The sequence below is a fragment of the Drosophila mojavensis genome, unplaced genomic scaffold (assembly GCF_018153725.1).
Source record: "Drosophila mojavensis isolate 15081-1352.22 unplaced genomic scaffold, ASM1815372v1 contig_36, whole genome shotgun sequence".
Lineage (NCBI taxonomy): Eukaryota > Metazoa > Arthropoda > Insecta > Diptera > Drosophilidae > Drosophila > Drosophila mojavensis.
Genome location: NW_025318858.1, coordinates 16,666,304 through 16,684,963, shown reverse-complemented (window position 1 = coordinate 16,684,963; position 18,660 = coordinate 16,666,304). Strand labels below are relative to the sequence as shown.

General features: G+C 35.0%; 4 protein-coding genes across 5 annotated transcripts; 1 reads left to right on the top strand and 3 right to left on the bottom strand.

Annotated features, from left to right (window-relative positions):
• Window positions 1-1,970: 1,970 nt before the first annotated feature.
• LOC6577008 (protein nemuri) lies at window positions 1,971-2,693 on the bottom strand. The gene has a single exon (XM_002002948.4). The coding sequence runs from the start codon at window positions 2,662-2,664 to the stop codon at window positions 2,158-2,160; it is 507 nt and encodes a 168-aa protein (XP_002002984.2). The 5' UTR covers window positions 2,665-2,693; the 3' UTR covers window positions 1,971-2,157.
• Window positions 2,694-5,048: 2,355 nt separating this feature from the next.
• Window positions 5,049-6,152, top strand: LOC6577007 (cysteine and histidine-rich protein 1). Its single transcript, XM_002002947.1, has one exon. It carries the CDS (start codon window positions 5,049-5,051, stop codon window positions 6,150-6,152), a length of 1,104 nt encoding a protein of 367 aa, XP_002002983.1.
• Window positions 6,153-6,483: 331 nt separating this feature from the next.
• Window positions 6,484-7,384, bottom strand: LOC6577006 (cilia- and flagella-associated protein 299). Of its 2 annotated transcripts, XM_015165459.3 has the most exons (3): window positions 7,224-7,306; window positions 7,026-7,095; window positions 6,484-6,945 (listed from the first exon to the last, which is right to left on the bottom strand). In XM_015165459.3, exons 2-3 carry the CDS (start codon window positions 7,041-7,043, stop codon window positions 6,553-6,555), a joined length of 411 nt encoding a protein of 136 aa, XP_015020945.1. In that variant the 5' UTR covers window positions 7,044-7,095; window positions 7,224-7,306; the 3' UTR covers window positions 6,484-6,552. The 2 variants fall into 2 exon arrangements, with proteins under 2 accessions (XP_015020945.1, XP_002002982.2); XM_002002946.4 differs by having other exon boundaries at window positions 7,026-7,384.
• Window positions 7,385-8,154: 770 nt separating this feature from the next.
• On the bottom strand, window positions 8,155-9,290 carry LOC6577005 (cilia- and flagella-associated protein 299). The gene is made up of 2 exons (XM_002002945.4): window positions 8,900-9,290; window positions 8,155-8,826 (listed from the first exon to the last, which is right to left on the bottom strand). Exons 1-2 carry the CDS (start codon window positions 9,212-9,214, stop codon window positions 8,434-8,436), a joined length of 708 nt encoding a protein of 235 aa, XP_002002981.1. The 5' UTR covers window positions 9,215-9,290; the 3' UTR covers window positions 8,155-8,433.
• Window positions 9,291-18,660: the final 9,370 nt, after the last annotated feature.

Here is an 18,660-nt window from a genome sequence, read left to right as displayed (position 1 = left end):
TATTGTTTCTCAAACAAATGCATACAGAGGCACTCACACACACATGCACAGACACACACATACACTCGTTTCTTGTCTATTCATCAGAGCAAAATGAGCGATAAGAGCATACGTGCAGCTGATGGATAGGAAATTACAAAATTTCTCGAATGCACATTGTGCGCTTAATTAAGCGCCCTTGTCCCAGGCGCAGACTGTGTTACTGCTACAAGCGAGTCACGAGTCACGAGTCACGAGTAACGAATAGCGAATTCTCATTAATATTGTGATTATTTTTGGCAGCAACACTGGCAAGCCGTCACTTCGACTCGACGAGGGCAATAACAATAGCAAATGCTCATCAATGCGGTTGGCTGCCCATCCAAAATGTGCACATGGCGGCATCGTTTCTGTTGTGATGTCTCCCAGCTGCATAGCTGAATGCCTGCCTGCCTGCCTGCCTGCCTGCCTCAACACATGGATTTAATTTCCTGCCCCACCCACCAGAACACCCACAAACTATTTGAGGTTTAATGCGTATGCGGGCCCGATAAACTCATTTCTCTCATTTCGCCATTTATGGTTAGGTGACGCTCGGCGTTACACTACAAAAACTTTTGTGTTGATAAACTTAGCAAGGATTCTGTGCGTTGCACCAAGTGTTGCCCAACAAACCAAAGAGTGCTGCAGCTTGACGGCGGCCACAGAAAGTTGCGGCCCAACTGCGTTTACACACTGGCTAAGAAGTTTTGCTCGAGTGTAGCCGGCATAAGTTGAGGCAACGCTGACACGACAGGCGGGCAGTGGGGCAGGCATTCAGAGTATAAGAGATTTTCATCCTGCAGACCAGAAACATTGGCACATTCATCATTTTTGTAGCCCAGCAGCAACAGCAACAGCAGCAGCAGCTGCTCTTGCAGGCAGCCGCGGCAAGTTCTTGTCACATGTCACGTCGCCCGGCTCAGTTGTTGGCCAGGCCAAGAGCACAGCCAGAGCAGGTTCCTACTTCAGCTGTAGCTGACGAGTAGCAGGCCTCTGGCATTTACGCCACTGGCATTTTTCGCCTGCTGTTGCACAACTTCGCTCCGAAATCCAAAGAATTCTCGCCATGCACTGTATTAAACTGACGCTTTAAACTTCCGCCCATTTCGGCGCTTCAATGTAGCTCACTGTAAACTTGTTCAATAAAAACAAAAGTTAAAGTAGTTCATAAATGCTTGGAAGACAATTGTAAAGAGTTAAACACAATAAATATATTTGATGAAAAATGAATTGGTTTGGAACTATGGCACGATTAAAAACTAAATAATGACATACAAATATATAGCCTATCATAAATGTGAATAGATTAATATAGATATATATTCATACAATTATGAGAATCTGAGAATAAAAATAATAAGTAAATAATATGCATTTATAAATAATAAATAAAAAAATGAAATTTCAACTTTTATTTTTCATATAATAATTTTATTTATTTTTTTTTTTTTTTTTTTTTAAGTGTCTTATAAATATTTTTATATTCTATAATTATCTTCCTAGAATCTTCTTTGAATGATTCAAGTTCTATAAATTCTACACGATTTTTCTGTTTGAAAATCTTCAAGAAATATATTGAATATATCAATATACTCTATTTAATTTTGTCTTTAAAGACTCTATATATGAAACAGTAAATAGAAATTGTAATAAATAATATAAATGTAATCAAATAACAAAAATTGACTTCGACTTCTGATTGATTGAAGCTTTCTCCCATAATATTATTTGATATTGCATATATATCGTCTGAGATTTTTTCTTTAAAATTATTTAGGAATATTAGGAAATGCTTTTTAAAAGTTTTTATAGGCTAAGATAGCTCATTTGAAAAACTCTGTATTAAATGCAATTCAAGAGAGAAATATTCCCGATATATTAAGAGAAAAGGGATTACTGTTATCTAAGCCGTTTCTCCTTCATATATTAAATCATAGAAAATATTTCGATTTTTGTTAAAATGTGAAAATATATTTTTGATTTTGTATTATTTTTGAAAGGGAAATTAAATAAGTATAACATAAAAGTCAGTTCGGTGCTTCAACATGCGTGTGTGTTCGTGTGTGTGTGTGTGTGTATTGTATTGGCCTAAGTACATCGGTGTTTTCGTGTCTGATTGAGTGTGGAATTGGCTGGTTAACCCCTCAGTGGCCTGCCATTGCGTCTTCTGACGGTGCGACGGACTCCAGCGCGATTTCTGCGGCCTGCACGACGACGACGACCGCCACGACGACGACGGTTGTTCCTGTTCTGACGCTTGCCACCTCGCCTGCGGATTACACGCCTGGCACGGCCATCCTCGTTGCTGGGCCGCGCAACAGTTTGCTTTGGCTTAGTATCGACGGCGGTGTTGCGATGCTCGTTGGACTGCACCACGATTGGGCCCGTCTTTTCAGGATCCTCCTCCTGGTCGGCCTCCTCTTCGATTTGTTGCTCGTCCTCTTCTTGGTTGTCCACATCGGTGGACTTGATCTCATCCTCCTGTACGATGGGCGTGCGCGTCAGCCCGTTGCGTCGCTGAGCAGCAGCCTCAGTTGTTGCTGCCAGGCAGCAGAGGGCTGCCAGGGCAAAGATCAGTGCGAACTTGTTTGACATGCTTGTGCTAGAACACCGGAAATGTTTGTGATGCATCTGTTGCAGCATCAGCTCGGTTTTATAGTGCGTTTCATGTTTGCGCTAACCCATCTGCCGCCAAACTGTACAAATGTTTGTCCACCGTGCCAGTGGAGTTCTGCCAGCTGTATTTGTTGCGGGTCGACAGAAAAATGAAACGAAGCTAGTTGGCCATTAATGTGATCTTTTGTTTATTGTTTGCCTCCTCCACAGCTGCCAGATACTTATGTTCTTGGCTTTGCGCTGCATTGCCTCACTCCTTGGCTCAAAGCATGCCACGCCATGCTACTAGATAATTGGTTTCCCTCGCCACCAGCTCCATTGCAATCCAAACACGCTAACTCCCTTGGCCAGATGGAAATACCATTCAAAATAAAAGTTGGAAAAAAAATGTAACGTAAATAATCGAATTGTGCACAAAAGCGTTTTTAGTTGCACATTTCCCTTCGTTATATATTTATTTATTTTATTTTCCAATTTCATTATTTCAATCAGACTCCAGCTCCTCTTTAATCGGTTTACATTCCTTGGGCATACATAAGGTTTCGTGTCCTGTTTGTCCTTTGGCAGCTGCAAACTTAGTGGGATTCTATGATGGTATTCGAACAAAGTAGAGTTCTTTTATGAAATCTTTGAAAGATGGAGAAATAGTTGCAGAGTTAGTGGTATTGATAGGCAATATATTAATTCAATTAATTTATATCAATATTTTTAATTCGTTTAGATATTATTATATGTAGTTTATACAAAAGACTACTACTGAAAAAGTAATTATAATAATATAAATAATAATAATAAATAATTTTTATCATTTTTTTTTTTTAATTTATTTTTTTTATGCATATAACAAATACTTATGGAATGTAATTTTGAACACTCTGAACATAGATATTTCTGAGTAGTCTAAAAACTCTTTCTCCATCCTCCTCCTTTGTCGGAAGCGTGCGTAAATTTACTTAATTTCGATTTAAAATAAAATTTAAAATTAGTTTAGACTTCGAAAAACTATTCTACTATCCATTTCATAGCTCAGGATTATTATTTACTAATATTTTGTACATCTGGAAGCTATCTGAAATTGGTCTTCAGCTAACAAAAGGAAAGTAATTTATGTAGCATGAAAATCGTTTTTCTTTTTTGTTGTTTTTCTTTCTTTTTTTTCTATTATCCGTTTTGCTGGCGATGCTTTGTGTGCGTTATACAGATCAGAGTCAGCGTCTATTGAAAATTGCAGAGTAAACAGCTTGCAGCGATTTACAAATAATGAATTACAAATTGGTGGCAGGAGCAGCAGGATATGCTGGATATGCATCGGCGGACCAGTTCACAGCAAAATGTTGAAAATGCACTTGAAAAACTGAAATTTGTATTTTTTGTTTGTTTTTGTTTTGTTTTGTATTTTTGGCTCGTTGCCAGCAATCAACCATATTTATTGCGCTTAAGCGCGTTGCCAATAATTTCTGCTTTGGCAGCTGTGAGGCGGGACAGGGGTGGGGCATTTAGAGCCCGTTGTGGCACGTGCAGCAGGCGGAAATCACGTGGCTGGCATTTGTTGAAATGATTTAGGGCAGTTTATTATTTAGCCAAAGCAGCTGCCCGATATGTATGTAGTTTTTCTTCATCTTTTCCTTTTCCATTTTAAGTCAGCTGTAGGAGCTTTCCATTTTTTTATTAACTCCGGCTGGCAGCTGTCCTTTATAGCTGTCTACTTTGTCAAAGAACTCTGTGTGCGAGTGTTATGTGCTAGCATTGTTATTTTTCACTCGGTTCGATCCCCTGAGTGTAAAAACTAATTAAAAAAGCGTTTAATTAAATTTATCGACAACTAAAGAAGCTCACATGTGGCTTTCATTCAGAGCACGAAACACAAAAGGTGGTAAAAATTTATTAAAATAAAACCGTAAATATACTGCATTTTATATATTAGTATATTATATATATCTTGAGTATTTCATATATGTCTTCTATATTTCTTTCAAATGAGGGCAGAGCTTGGATCAGTTTGAAATAAATTCAATTATGGAACAATTACTCCTTCAATTTCTTCTATTGATAATGGAGCATTACCTCTAGGTGTTTGCAATTTTCAAGTGAAGTATATGCTAGTAAATTGTCTAATGAATTTTTCAGAATTTTCCAGTATTTGTTTTAGCTATTCAACATATAAAACTTATTAATTTACTTTTTCTTTTGTTTGTTTTTCTTTTTTACTGTATCAAAAGTAGACTTCTATTCAAATCGAAGCTAGCTCTGATTCGAAGCGTCAGATTGATATCTGACACAAGCAACACTACACTACACTTCCTCACTACATTCACATATATATTTTCAATATATATTAACGTATATAATATATATACATATACTTACATATATAATTCGTGATATTTAAAATACAACAATAATTCGTTAAGATGTCCATTGAGAACGAGCCGAGGACCGAGAATAGTGATGAGCCGTCAGAGACAATCCCGACCATTCCCACACTTTCTCCATCCGAAATCCCACAAAGAAACATAACCATATCATACTACTGCGATACGGATGATGAGATGTTAAATGTGCCCGATCCGAGCGGCTCCATCGAGGGCGATCCGATCGAGATAGAAGCATTTCGCTGCATTGTATGCAAGACGCTACCCTATACAACGCTCTATCAATGCCAATACCAGCACATCATCTGCGCGGGATGCTATCAGATGCGCGTGCTAGACAAGATGCTGGGCGCGCAGCTGGGCACCTGCCCGCAGTGCAATGTGCGCATCTATCGGCATGAGCCCTTTCGCAACCTGCGGGGCGAGCGTCGACTGGCTGAGGTGCTGGTGGCCTGCGAGGCTTGTGGATTCATTTTGCAGCGCTCTTTTCTGCGCATCCACTGCCAGACGGATTGTCCTCTGCGGCTGGTGGCGTGCAAGTACCGGCGCATCGGCTGCAAATGGAAGGGCGTGCTGGGCGAGGCAGCTGCCGAGCATGAGCAGGAGTGCGAGTATCGGAGCAAGCGGGGAGTGCAGCTGCTGGAGGAGCTGCAGCAGCTGCAAGCGGAGCGCGACTCCAAACAGTGTTTGTTGAGCAAGATAATGAAGCTGCTGCAATTGCCGCATATCACGGTGCGGCTGCTCCAGCTGCTGCCACAGGGTGAGGGCTTTCCGCGCAACGATTTCAAGACATTCAGCTTCTTTGAGGCCTTCAGCCAGAGCTGGTCCATCCAGCTCAACTGGCAGACGCCCGATGACGTCGAGGAGCCGGCCGATCAGCAGAACTGCACATGCGGTCTGCTCTTTCAGCTCTGCCTCGAATCACCGGACACCTGTCGCGGCGCCCTGGGCCTCACCTACACCCTGGCCAGTGGCACCTACTCGGAGGTGCGCTTCCAGCCGAATCTGTGCGAAAAGTGTGACTTTACGCGGGATAATATCTGCGGCCCCTTGACTCTGATCTATAAAAATTCTTGGCTGAATTGCGCAAAGCTGCTGAACGATCGTGGCTTCTATGCTCGTCTGCTAATGGCTCGTATATAGTTGCTATTTTATATATACACGTATAGGTTTATATGTATACACGACAGCACATTTAATTTACTATAACACTGCCTTCATTTGTATGTGTGCGTATCCTTATGAGAGTAAACTGGGTTTAAGCTCCAAATATTGATTTGTAATGATTTTTTAATTAAGTAAATTTTTATCTAACGATCAATTTATATATATATATATATATATGAATATGACCAGCTTCGTATTTAAGTCGAAAAGTTTCGAAATGTCATAAATAACTGCTTTAGCATTTAAATTCTGGGTCTGTCTCTACTTGTAATTATTATATCTTAATCCGATTAAAGAAAATAATTTGTTTATAATGTGTATCGAATCACAGTCGCTATTTATTTTATTCAAATATATCAAGCAGCTAGCTGGCTATTTAGGTCGCCTTTCTAACGATATGATCGTATAATACTACCATTCCATACAATGGCGACAATATCGCTGTGCGCTTCACATTTTCTTTGAAGGGGCCGTCTGTAACACTGACTGGAATGAATTTGAGGTCGCCCTTGTATTTGAATAGCAACGAAATGCCCATGTGCATGACGTCATAGTTGCTGGTATTATTGAAGTAAACGCTGCCGCTGTGCCAGTCGTAGAAGCTCAAGTCGGTGTGTTTTGGCCGCAATAGAATGCGTCCCTCGAATATGGCCTGCCAGTTGGTGCAGCCTATCATTTGAAGGCTGTTTAACCGCAAGCTGTCCTCATAGTCTATGTAGCCCGATATATCTAAGCCGGTACGCTGTCGCAGCTGTAAAAATATTATTGTCTGACAAAATATTCAGATTAGCAATATATTATTAACATTCTTATTAGAAATATATCTCTTATCTTTATCCTTTTATTTACCGATAATTTCTTCTGCATATTGCTCGCCTCTCGCTCAGCCAGAGCACATAATGCCGGATCACTACTTGTCCTATAAGAGGAAAACAAAACGAAGTGATGCGAAACGGGATTGATTTGATCAAGTAGATTTTTCTTGATCTCATAAAATTCATCCTCTTCGTATATGGTGGCATTTGTGTGATAGCCGAGCTTAATCACCTGCTTTATAATTTTGGCGCTTCTCAAATACTTCTTTGCGTCACTGTTCGTACTTGAATTCAGGTATTCGTCATACGTATTGAAATTCAATAGTCTATAATCGGCGGTGTATGGCATTTTTTTTTCTTTTTTTTTTTTCTTTTATTCTTTTTTTTTTAAATTATTTTAGATATCCATTTATTTATGTTTTTTTATTTATATTTTTTTTATCTTATTTATTTATTTTTATTTTTTTTATTTATATTTTTGTGTGTATTTTGTTGTGTCTGTGTGTTTGTGTCTGTTCAGTAGTTAGTGTGTAACTGAAATGAATTCATTTTAATTCTCTTAAGTTAAATCTAGCCTACTATATATTATTATATTATTATTATTATTATATTATTTTTATATCCTCATTGTAATGAATATTTTTTTGTATTATTAAATTATGAACGGTAATTTAATTATTTTATTTGATTGTGAAATAAGTTAACGGTTATCTAAGTATTCCCCTAATCGAAATGATTAACTATTTCTTATAAGTATTACTTCTAAGTATTCCCTTTAAGTCTTCAATGCTTATTTCCTTTAATGCGTCATTCCACTTTGCGCCGCACTGACCCCCACCAGGTATGGGCGACTGAAGATCTGGTGCACCTGCTGCCCTTCATATAGGCCGACTTTTACTCCAACACGAAGTCGCTCTAAGCTAAGCCCGGTGTCAGCTAGGGGTCGCTGCAGTCGAGCTTCAAGTGACCCATGTTAACATTTCCTGCTGGTGCGAGCATTGTAGCTTCGTTTTTCTTATATATATAGTATAAATAGAATACCAAAGGAATATTGTTTCATATATTTAGATAATTTAAGTGATATTCTGTTGCAGACACATAGAGAGGCAGACAGAGAGACAAATATACAGTTAGGTATACGAACAGATATATAAGCAAACAAATATTTTATATAATTTTATTAAAATTTATTATAATCTAAAATGTTGTATTATTATATTATATATTATTTAAGCTCGCTAGTGTTGATAACATTTTGACGATGTAATTGCTTACATTATACAGCTCATAATTTGAAATCATAAAATGTTGCACACATTTGCTGCATTTCCTTGAAGTTGAGATTCAAAATCCTTGTTCTCAACCCAATCCAAGCAATGAAAATATGAATCCTGCGGCAATGACTTACGACATCGAAAGCGTTTTCATTTCTTGAACAGTTTTTACGTTGCCTTTCGAACAACATGATCGTAGAGTATGACACAACCGTATATTGGCGATATATAGAGTGAGCGTTTCACATTGTCCTTGTACATGTTGTCTACCACGGTAACGGGGACAAACCTATGATCGCCCTTGTGCTTGAACATCAGCGAGGTGCCGTAATGGACGATGTCATAGTTGCCACTATGATTGATACTAATTTTACCGCTATGCCAGTCATAGAAGCTTAAATGATCTTGATTCGGTCGCAGCAAAATCCGACCCTCAAATATGCCCTTCCAATCGAGCGCGCCAAGCTTATGCTGAGCACAAGCGCTCAGGCTATCTTCATAGTCTATATAGCCTGATATATCGAAACCGCTGCGCTGTCGCAATTGCAGTAATATAATAGTCTGCCATGAAGATATGAATTATTGTTAACTTAATTAACATTTATTAATTTAACAAAAATCCAAAAAAGCTTACCGATAACTTCTTCTGCATATTGGGCTCCTCGCGTGTCGCCAACGCAACTAATGCTGGATCCGTGCTCTTCAGGTGACTACTGAACAAAGTTGTTGTTGCCTTCTTTGGATTGAGCAGAAGGAGTAGATTCTTTTGTAGCTCGTAGAATTCAGCCTCCTCATATATGGTCGTATTTGTGCGATAGCCGAGCTTAATTAGCGAATTTATCATCCTCTTACTGCTCAAGTATCGATATTCATCCATCCTGGTAAATGATCTTAGATACTCTTCGTAGGTGTTGAATTTCAATACATTAAAATCGCCGCGCATCGCCATTGTTTCTATATATATATATTCTTGTATCTGTATGTATCGATAAGTATCTATGTATATGTATCTGTAGGTATCGATATGTATCTATGTATATGTATCTAACTATATCTTCTTGTATCTGTATGTATCGATGAGTATCTATGTATATGTATATGTATGTATCTATATGTATCTATGTGCATGATATCGTTTCTTTTTGTTTTTGTATCGTGTTTTGATTTGTTTTTAGTTTTTGTTTGTTTTTATGTATTTATGTATGTTGTTTTATGTATCAGAGTTTCGAGTGTTCAATAGTTTCTGAGCTAAGCTGAGCCTACTTGAGTTCAATATATTAATTTTCAAAATTATAATCTTTTCGAAGCTCAAAAATTTTTTGAATTGCAAATATATATTAAATATAATTAATATTATATAATTTTCTTACAGTCATTATCGAGTTAATTTTAGCGCTATATTCGTATATAAATTGAGTAATTAATTAATTGTAAGTATTTAATTGAATATATCAATAAACGTATTTACATTAACAAATAGAATTGAAGATATTTAATTTCACAATTCCACTCAAACTTTCATTTAATGCAAAATAATTATTATAAAACATTACATAATATAATTATAAATAAAAAATAAAAAAAATTAGTAATATTTCTTATGTATATACCTATACTTTTAAATGTAATTTTGTATATGTATATATTCAATTTTTTTTTATTTATGTTTATTTTTTAGTCAATATTTATTTCTTAATTAATATTCAGTACGAATAGATTCAAAAATATATTTATTAGCATTACCTGAATAATGCTGACACCAATTTAAAGCGTAGCATATATGTACCACGCACACACACAGATACTCAGTCACACATCATATGGCGAGAGCACAGTGCCTGCCTCTAAGTAAGTCAACACTCGGTACAAATGATGCTCGCATTTGCCTGGCAGCATAAATTACGCGCATAAAATGAACATTAGATTCATATTTTAATGCGCACACAACCACACACACACACGCATGCAAACCTTAGACTCATATGCCATAAACAAAAGCAGGTTAACTGTAGCCCAACTCCAGGCAATGCGATAGCTACAAAAACAAAAAACAAAAAAAGTAAGAAGGTTGCCAAATAACCTGAAGCTATTACAAACACACACAGCCACCCGCACACACACACACACTCACCCATACACGTCTGGGTTATTTCCATTACAAATGAGCTTATTATGCGCCCGAGTCAGAAAGTCATTGCGACTTAAAAGGATTTGCATGTGATTAGCAGCACGAAATGTAAACAAAATTCTTACACCAAAAGACAAAAACCAACAAAAAGTAAGGGATTTTTTAATTTTGTAATTAAGCGCCAATCTAATGCTCTTACTTAAGAGATATTTTTGAATTCAAGATAAAATTTTTTAAAATAAATTTTCTAAGAAAGAAGAAGAACAAAATAATTTGATTTCAATATGTTTTATTGTATTATAGAAAATGAATTTCATTTATATTAAATTTGTGAATTTTTATTCCTATTTAGAAATTCATCTTGAAATTTTAATTTTTCTAACATTTATTTGCTAATATATTTATTAATTAAGTTATGTAAAAATTTAGAATTAAATTTAAAAAAAATTTAATTTTAAAAATTGTGTTTGCAGCTTTAAGTTAATAAAAAAAGATATTAAAAAAAAAAAAAATATATATATATATATACATATTTTTTTTTTTTTAATATCTTTTTTTATATATATATATATTATATATAATAAATATAAAATATATATTTTTTACATTTTGTTTTCTTATAACTTACAATTATGAATTTTAATTTCTTATTATTTACGATTTTTTTTTTTTCAAAATGTTACATAATCTTTGATATTGTTGAGATAACCTCTCATAGTTAGTCCCCATCAAATGACGATTTGTACGCACTCGAGAAGTTGAGTTGAATACTTAACACACACACTTTGTATATTTGTATTAGTGTATGTGTGGGTTGATGTGTGTGTGTGAGTGTTTATTATTGTGTGTTGGTAGGTACTTGATATTTGTGTTCGCAATGCGTATTTGGCAAATTGCCTTTTGGCAAGGGGACGCATTAAAACAATGAACACATCATAATCATAATTTTTGTTGCCTAATTTTTTGGGCAAAATGTGTGCGTTAAATAGAGAGAGAGAGAGAGAGAGAGAAAGTGATGGCAAGTGGGAGTGTGTGTATGTGAGTGTTTAAAGGAGTATGTGCAGACAGATTACTTAAGCATAATGCATATGGGTTGAATTATACTGGCGTCGACCTAGGCAATTGCAAATCGAAATTCTTAAAGATTCAATTCAACTCAACTCGATTACGACAGACGTACAGACGTACAGACGTGCACCTTGACGCAGACTTTGAGTGGCGCCTAACGCTTCAATTATCCTGCATAATGGAGACTTCTTTTGCATAAGCCCTGAATGCTTGCACACAAAAGCATCTCGGAGCAAATATAAAAGCGTCTTTGCATTTCAGCAAAGCCAGCGACGACATCTAATTGAAGCTGACTCACAAGTGTTGCCGATGGACAGGTGAAAGAGATAAAGAAAGTAAAATATTCAATTTAATGTAAAGGCATTCTTTTCTTAGCCCTGTAAAACTTTACATAGTATGTATGTTTTTTTTTTTTCTTCTTAATATGTTTATTTACGATTATTATTTATGAAAGTAATTTAAAAATATTTACTATATTATTATTGTATAATTTTACTAAAGAGAAAAAATAGTTATAAAATTAAATAAACGCAAAGCTTAAAATATTTCATATTATTTTGGATAATTTATTATAATATATATTCAAATTATAAATATTAAATTATATAAATAAATATCTGTATATATTATTTTAATTTAATGTTTTTACAAATATTTTTATTTATATATATAAAATATATTTTATAAAATACAAATACAAATTTTTAATCAAATATTATCTTTGCCAGCAGAATTTTAATACAACAGTTATTTAAAAATCAATTATTATGAATATAAGCACTTTTGTTTTTTTTTGTATTTTCAATAAAATTTATTTTATTTATGATTATACACACACACACATTATACATATATTTTTTTTTTCTTTTCTTTTTTTTGCTTATATAAATCATTTCATTTTTTCCAAGACGTAAGTATTTAAAATAAACTTTTTACTCTCATAGAAAATAGATTGTGTATATGGTATTAAAATATAGGTTTATTTTACTTTAAGTATCAACAGCCCTTCGATAAGGTTCTATACAAACACTTAGTCAAGTTTGTAGGTGTGTATATTATTCGACTTATAATGACGTCAAGAGTGAGCTGTCATATAACAGCAATGACTTGCTTCATAGAGACACCCATGCACACACACATACAAGCAAACCCCATACACATGCATATGGTTTAAGTGAGCATTCGTTCAACCTCTTTGGGCAGACATCCATGAAAAAGCAAACAAGTCAAAAGCGAAAAACCAAATAAAAATATATACATACATATATATAAAATCAAATATAAAATATAAAAAAAAATGGAAGAAAAAAACTCAGACTGCTCATGAATTCAGGCTATTGAATTGGCAGTTGGCACAAAAGACTAGACTCCCAAGTTTAGTCAAGTTTAAAAGCCGTATAGAAAAATATATATATACAGTATATCAGTGGGACTGGCTGCCGAAGTTTATATACGCTAAGTCGAAACTGATTATGTCAGGACAATTTTCATGACTTATGGACTGAATATAGACCAAAGATAATATTAGAGAGAAACGCCAATAGAAAAATATTCAACATTTGTTTAAAGTTAGACAATTATAATAATAATAATGAATGAATACCTAATTTACTTTAATCAAAAAAGATTAAATTTAAATATGATGTAAAACTTTTTTAAAGATCTAAATAGCATAAGAAAATCCAAATACTCTCTAAGCAATGTATATAAATTGGGAAAATAAATAAATCACAGCGCAAATTAAGGTGAAAAGGCAATATATTGGAGATGGAGGAAAATAAGATTAACAATAAACAGAAAGAGAAATCGGGGCCAACGATGACGTCAAAATGTTATGAGTCAACTTTGGAACTCCTGCCACGATTTCTAAATCCAAATTTTAAGAGCACAATTTAAGCGAAAAAAAGCTGATTTCAACTTCAAAGGCTAGCGTCACTTAAATTAAGGATGTGTGCCACGTGGCCAAGAGCCGACGGCTATTAGGCACTACACAGGAGACTAAACTGTGCATAAAACTCAATCAAGTCGAGACAAGCAACAGCACAACAACAATTACACACACACACACGCACGCACACACGCACGCACAAACACTCACATCAATACCCTTTACATAGCTCAACGCTCCGGCATTGTCCCTGCAGGCATGTCAGGCTCTAATGCCAACTCTGACACGCTTCGTATTCCCGCAGCTCAGGCGCTGCGCTTATAAAATAGGAATCAGCGTGCATGGAGAGCAGCGAAACAAACGAAAAAAAAAAGAAAGGATATTCCTTGCCTTCGAGCCCGAAAGTTCCTCTGTTTTGGCAACACAAAGAGGGCGACCCAGCCAAATTGTATTAACCCGATGTATCGTGTGTGCCGTTGCATCTTTGGCCCTTTTGCTGCTCGGGGCCTCAGCGACGCCCAAACAAAGACAACAAAAGCAACAACAACAGCCAAGTAAGAAAAAACTAAAATACACACAAAATAAAAGACAGGCAAAACAGGGCAAAACAAGTCAAATAACTTAAGTAAATGTACGAAAGGCCTCAAGAGCTAAACTCGAGTGTCTGCGCGCCCAGAAGCCCATGTTGTCATCCTTAAATAAACATGTTGGCTGCTGCGACTTAATCTCAGTGTTCCGTTCATTTAGTGCAACTGCTAAGAAATTGAAGAAGGCTGGAAACGTTATATAGTAAAAATCACTTGAAATTGATTCTTATTGAAATAAGAAGTATGTAAATACATAAAATATGTATGAATTGAAAGAGGATTGCAAGTAAAAAATTATTTAAAATATATAAATAAATATTAATTTCTGAAACCTATTGCCACCTATATACAAATAAAATGTAAATCAAGGAAAATTATTTTATTAATATTAGTTATCCAATATTAAATCAAAATTTTCTGTAAACACTTTTCATGTAAATATAAATTTTATATTTAACAAAAAAAATATATATATATATATTTTAGATAATCGAAATAGTCAATGGAAAAATCAAACGTTGAACTTTTTTTTTCTATGTATCATTTTACACAACATTTAAACCGCCATCTGGACTTAAAAATGAACACACAGCATCCATTGTTTCAAATCCACCAAGCTTATATTGCACATACAATTCTATCGGAATTGAGATAGTTTAAATGACATTCGAATATCCGAATATTGAAAATTAAAACATAATCAAATATACATCAAATGAAATACTAAATTTGCATACTCTAAATATATACGAAAGATGATTAAAAATTCGTAGGTTAGAGATCTGAGAATTTCAGATGATTATTTTGAAGAGTTTAAGTGCACGCCAATGGTTCCATGGCTGTAATATATGCTGATATTAGGCTTCCAAATGTCTCACTGTTGTTGGGGCAGAGAAATCGTTTTAAAGATGGCAAATGTCTGTGGAGAAACCGAAAGCAATTACACAGTCTTGTTTAGCTCCGACCAACAAAGAGGAGCGAGCAATGAGCAAAACATGTCCATGTCCGGTGCAATAAACATTCATTACGTATGGCCGCATGCCGCAAACAGAGCCAGCCGGACAACAACATATTCCACACAACGAGGATGCTTTAGTTTTTATGGCACAGCTGCCACTTGGCAGCAGACAGCTAGAAAATCAGAGCAATATACACTCCAACACACACACACACACACACACACGAGGAACATATCTTAAGAGTCATGTAACAAGGAGTCGCTATGGGAATGCTGCTGAAATCGTCAGCCGTCCGTTACGTTCCGGAATTGAACAATAAAATAAATGATATTTGCTCAAGTGGCCGGGCTTCGGTTTTAAATTCAATAAAATTTTATGAAAATGCTGCGATTAAGTTGTATATACAACTTGAAGCTGCTTGCCACATGTGTGTGCCGAAAAAAAAGAGCAAAACAAACCCAAAAGGGTCAAGGCATTTGCCATATTGACTTTTATGACAGCGGTCCGACTGGGCGTCAAATCGAAAACTATATAATCAGCGTTAAAAATGCAACAGCTGCTGCAACAATCCAAGCAAAACGGTAAGAAAAAAATTAAATTAAATAAAAAACATATTTCAACACCAGCCACGTCAGGATATCGAAACGTGACAACCGTAAATGCCAAGCAAGCATGTATGTACACATATATATATATATTTATATAAGTATATACATTTCGAACAAGAAGTGAAAAATGAAATTTCCTTTTTCTCATAATTGGCACTCGCATTGCTCTCTGCTTGCATTCCAGAAAACGAATAATGTCCTTTTTAATCGCCAGCTTATTGTCGCAATTCAATTGCGAACTGGACAATAATGGGATAACGGGCATTAATCGAAGTTTAATTCATCTGATTACGGTGGCAAATGAACATGAATTGCTTAACATTTATTAACGCATGTCAAACCAAAATCAATACCAAATGTTTATTATAAAATTTATATATAATTAATACCAAATATTTATAATTTATTTAAAAAAAATTTTTTGTAAATCAAAATAAAAAATAAAAACATTTACGAGTCAAAATTCTTTCGAATGATCTGAATCAGTCAAAAGACAAATTAAAGCCTGTCTGAGATTTAAACATCAAAAATAAATTCAGCTTTATAAAAAAATAAATCAGAAAATATACTTCAATTAAGTTTTAAGCTCAATATTAAATATTAATAATAATGGAACTTTGTATTAGTATTATTTTTTACTTATAATAATAATATTTGAATATTACTTGTAATTATTATTACTATATTATATTATAAATTTTTGTAATTCATTTAATTGCATCGAAAACCTTTTGTGGAACAGTTCAAGTTTCTCTCGTTTCTGTTATTTGCTCAAGATGCAACTACAAATTGTTTTTGCTTTATGCGAAACTGTAATTAAAAATCATTTTTATTTATCGCATTTGTATGGTTTTATTTTAATTTAAGATGGTTTCCCCACTTTTGTTCGAGCTTTTTGTTTTTATTTATTTATTTTTTCATTTTTTTTTTTTTTTTTTAGCGTGTAACAAATGCGCTGCAATAATTTTGGTCTGCCACGGCAAGTGTGACATTTATTACAAACATTTCGCAAGGTGCCTGGACGCTTCGATTCGTACACCGCTGGCTGCTAATAAATTAGCTCGCATTTAAAATTGAAAATGGAAAATTGGCAATGGCAAACATATGTGCGCGATGCCAACGCACACAGCGTCTGGCCCAACCATATAAATCATTCAAGCGAGCTGCCGGCAAATGACTTAAGAGCGTTTTCCATGAATGTTCTCAGTGTTTGATGCATAAAGCGCTCAAAGTCATAACAGCAAATTGTATTTTTAATGCGAAATATTAGTAAAATTAAGAAAATAACAATAATAGTAATTATAATAAAAAATAGCATAAAAAATAAAAGTTTTTTATATTATTGAAATTTTGCTGGCTTTACTTTCAGTTATTTCTATTTATTTCACTTGTATTTACAAAATCGTCTCATGCAATAAAGGATATCTGTCAGTCAAGTATTATCTACTGATTAATTGATAATGCTCAACTGATATTGCGTGAAGCTTCAGCTGTGTTGATGTCTTGAAAACCTTCCCATAACATTTGCAATCATCTTGAGGCTTTTGCTCCATTAAGTTTAAACAACTTTAGATCAGTCAAAGTCATTTCACCTACGACTTTATACTATCAACTCTTTCATAAATTGTCTGGCTGCTGACGTCAATCGATGTTTCAAATAGTGATAGGCAATAACAAAATGCGATGGAACTGAAGACTTCAATCGCAACTGGAAGGAATACAAGAGAGGATTTGGGAACGTAGAGCATGAGTATTTCATGGGAACGGAGACGATCCATTTAATTACACAATCGCCACCGCATGAGTTATGCCCGATACAGCCATTTCCTTATCGGAAGCGAGGAAGAGTCGTACGAGCTTAAGAAGCTTGGCGATTATTCTGGAAATGCTGGAGATGCTTTACACTTTCATATAAACCTGAAATTTTCAACAAAACATCGGGATAACGAATTAACTGACAGGAACTGTGCAGCAACGTATATGTCGGGCTGGTGGTTCACAAAATGCTACCACTGGTTAAGCAAAAAGCAAACACTTGAAACTATATGCCCTATTGATTTTTTGATAATTTCAGTAATTTAAACATACAGTAATTTAAAATATACACTAGACGATGTTGGGAAAAATGATAAAAGAATAATATGGAATGAAAGGCATTTTAAATCGTTAAAGTTCACACAAATGATGATTCGACTAAAGTCGTATTAAAACACTTCAACTTCAACTTTAACATTTGAATGAAAAGTTCTAAGTTATCTTTCGTTTCAACAAAGAAATATTTATACATGCATCCATTTCGATATTTGGCTATAAATTAAAATTGATGTATTAGGCAGAAGTTGATGGAATTAATTATTTACGTTTTTGACTATATATCAGGTTACTTATTCCTGGTCCAACATGTGTCAGAACACAGCTATTACGACATATGTATTTAAAATAATGTAAATGACAAAAGGATATTCCGAGCTGAGTCAATCTAGACATACTTCGATAGCATCACTTCGTCTGGTTCAATGAATTTGCTGGAATCGTTAACTGCTTTATGGACGGCATCTTTGAGAACAATAATATTTACCTAATAGGCGTATGGATGATATTGTAATCTGTATGAGATTGAAATACATGCTCACAGCTCGCATAATGCGTGAACGATGCGCGCCTAGAACATATGCCAGATTTTAATAATCATAAAAGCAAACAGCAAGAAGCCAGCCCGGCCCGGGCAGCTCCAGTTGGCATGTGGCGAACGCTTACACACACGCGCTGCCATTAAAATTGGCGCAAAAACTTCAAAGTGCAAAGGAAGCCGTGGCCAAAGTTGCCACCGCACAAAAGTCATTGTTATGCATGACGTCGAGTGCCGAAGGCAAAGTCGAAGCTGGAGCCAAGTGGCAGCCACAGACATTTCCATAAAATAAAGACAAGGGGAATGCTCGACTAGATGCTACCCTGACCAAATCATTCAGATGAGTTTACCTGCTAAATTGAATCAATTCTTTTATGTTTTCATCTAATAACTATCTGAAGTGAAGCGATTCATAGCCAAAAATATGATTCAGTTGAAACAATGTACTATAATTTATATATTTAATAAGTTATAAAGAATTAATTCGATCTTCAAGTCTTCGAGTTATGTCCGAAAATATTTGAAAAA

Excerpts from the sequence above, each read along its gene's own strand:
- LOC6577007 (XM_002002947.1), top strand. The coding sequence starts at position 5,049 with ATGTCCATTGAGAACGAGCCGAGGACCGAGAATAGTGATGAGCCGTCA.
- LOC6577008 (XM_002002948.4), bottom strand. The coding sequence starts at position 2,664 with ATGCTGCAACAGATGCATCACAAACATTTCCGGTGTTCTAGCACAAGC.
- LOC6577006 (XM_002002946.4), bottom strand. The coding sequence starts at position 7,340 with ATGCCATACACCGCCGATTATAGACTATTGAATTTCAATACGTATGAC. Across the intron at positions 6,946-7,025 it reads ATATGCAGAAGAAATTATCG|ACAATAATATTTTTACAGCT; the intron begins GTAAATAAAAGG and ends ATATTTTGTCAG.
- LOC6577005 (XM_002002945.4), bottom strand. The coding sequence starts at position 9,214 with ATGGCGATGCGCGGCGATTTTAATGTATTGAAATTCAACACCTACGAA. Across the intron at positions 8,827-8,899 it reads ATATGCAGAAGAAGTTATCG|ACTATTATATTACTGCAATT; the intron begins GTAAGCTTTTTT and ends TCTTCATGGCAG.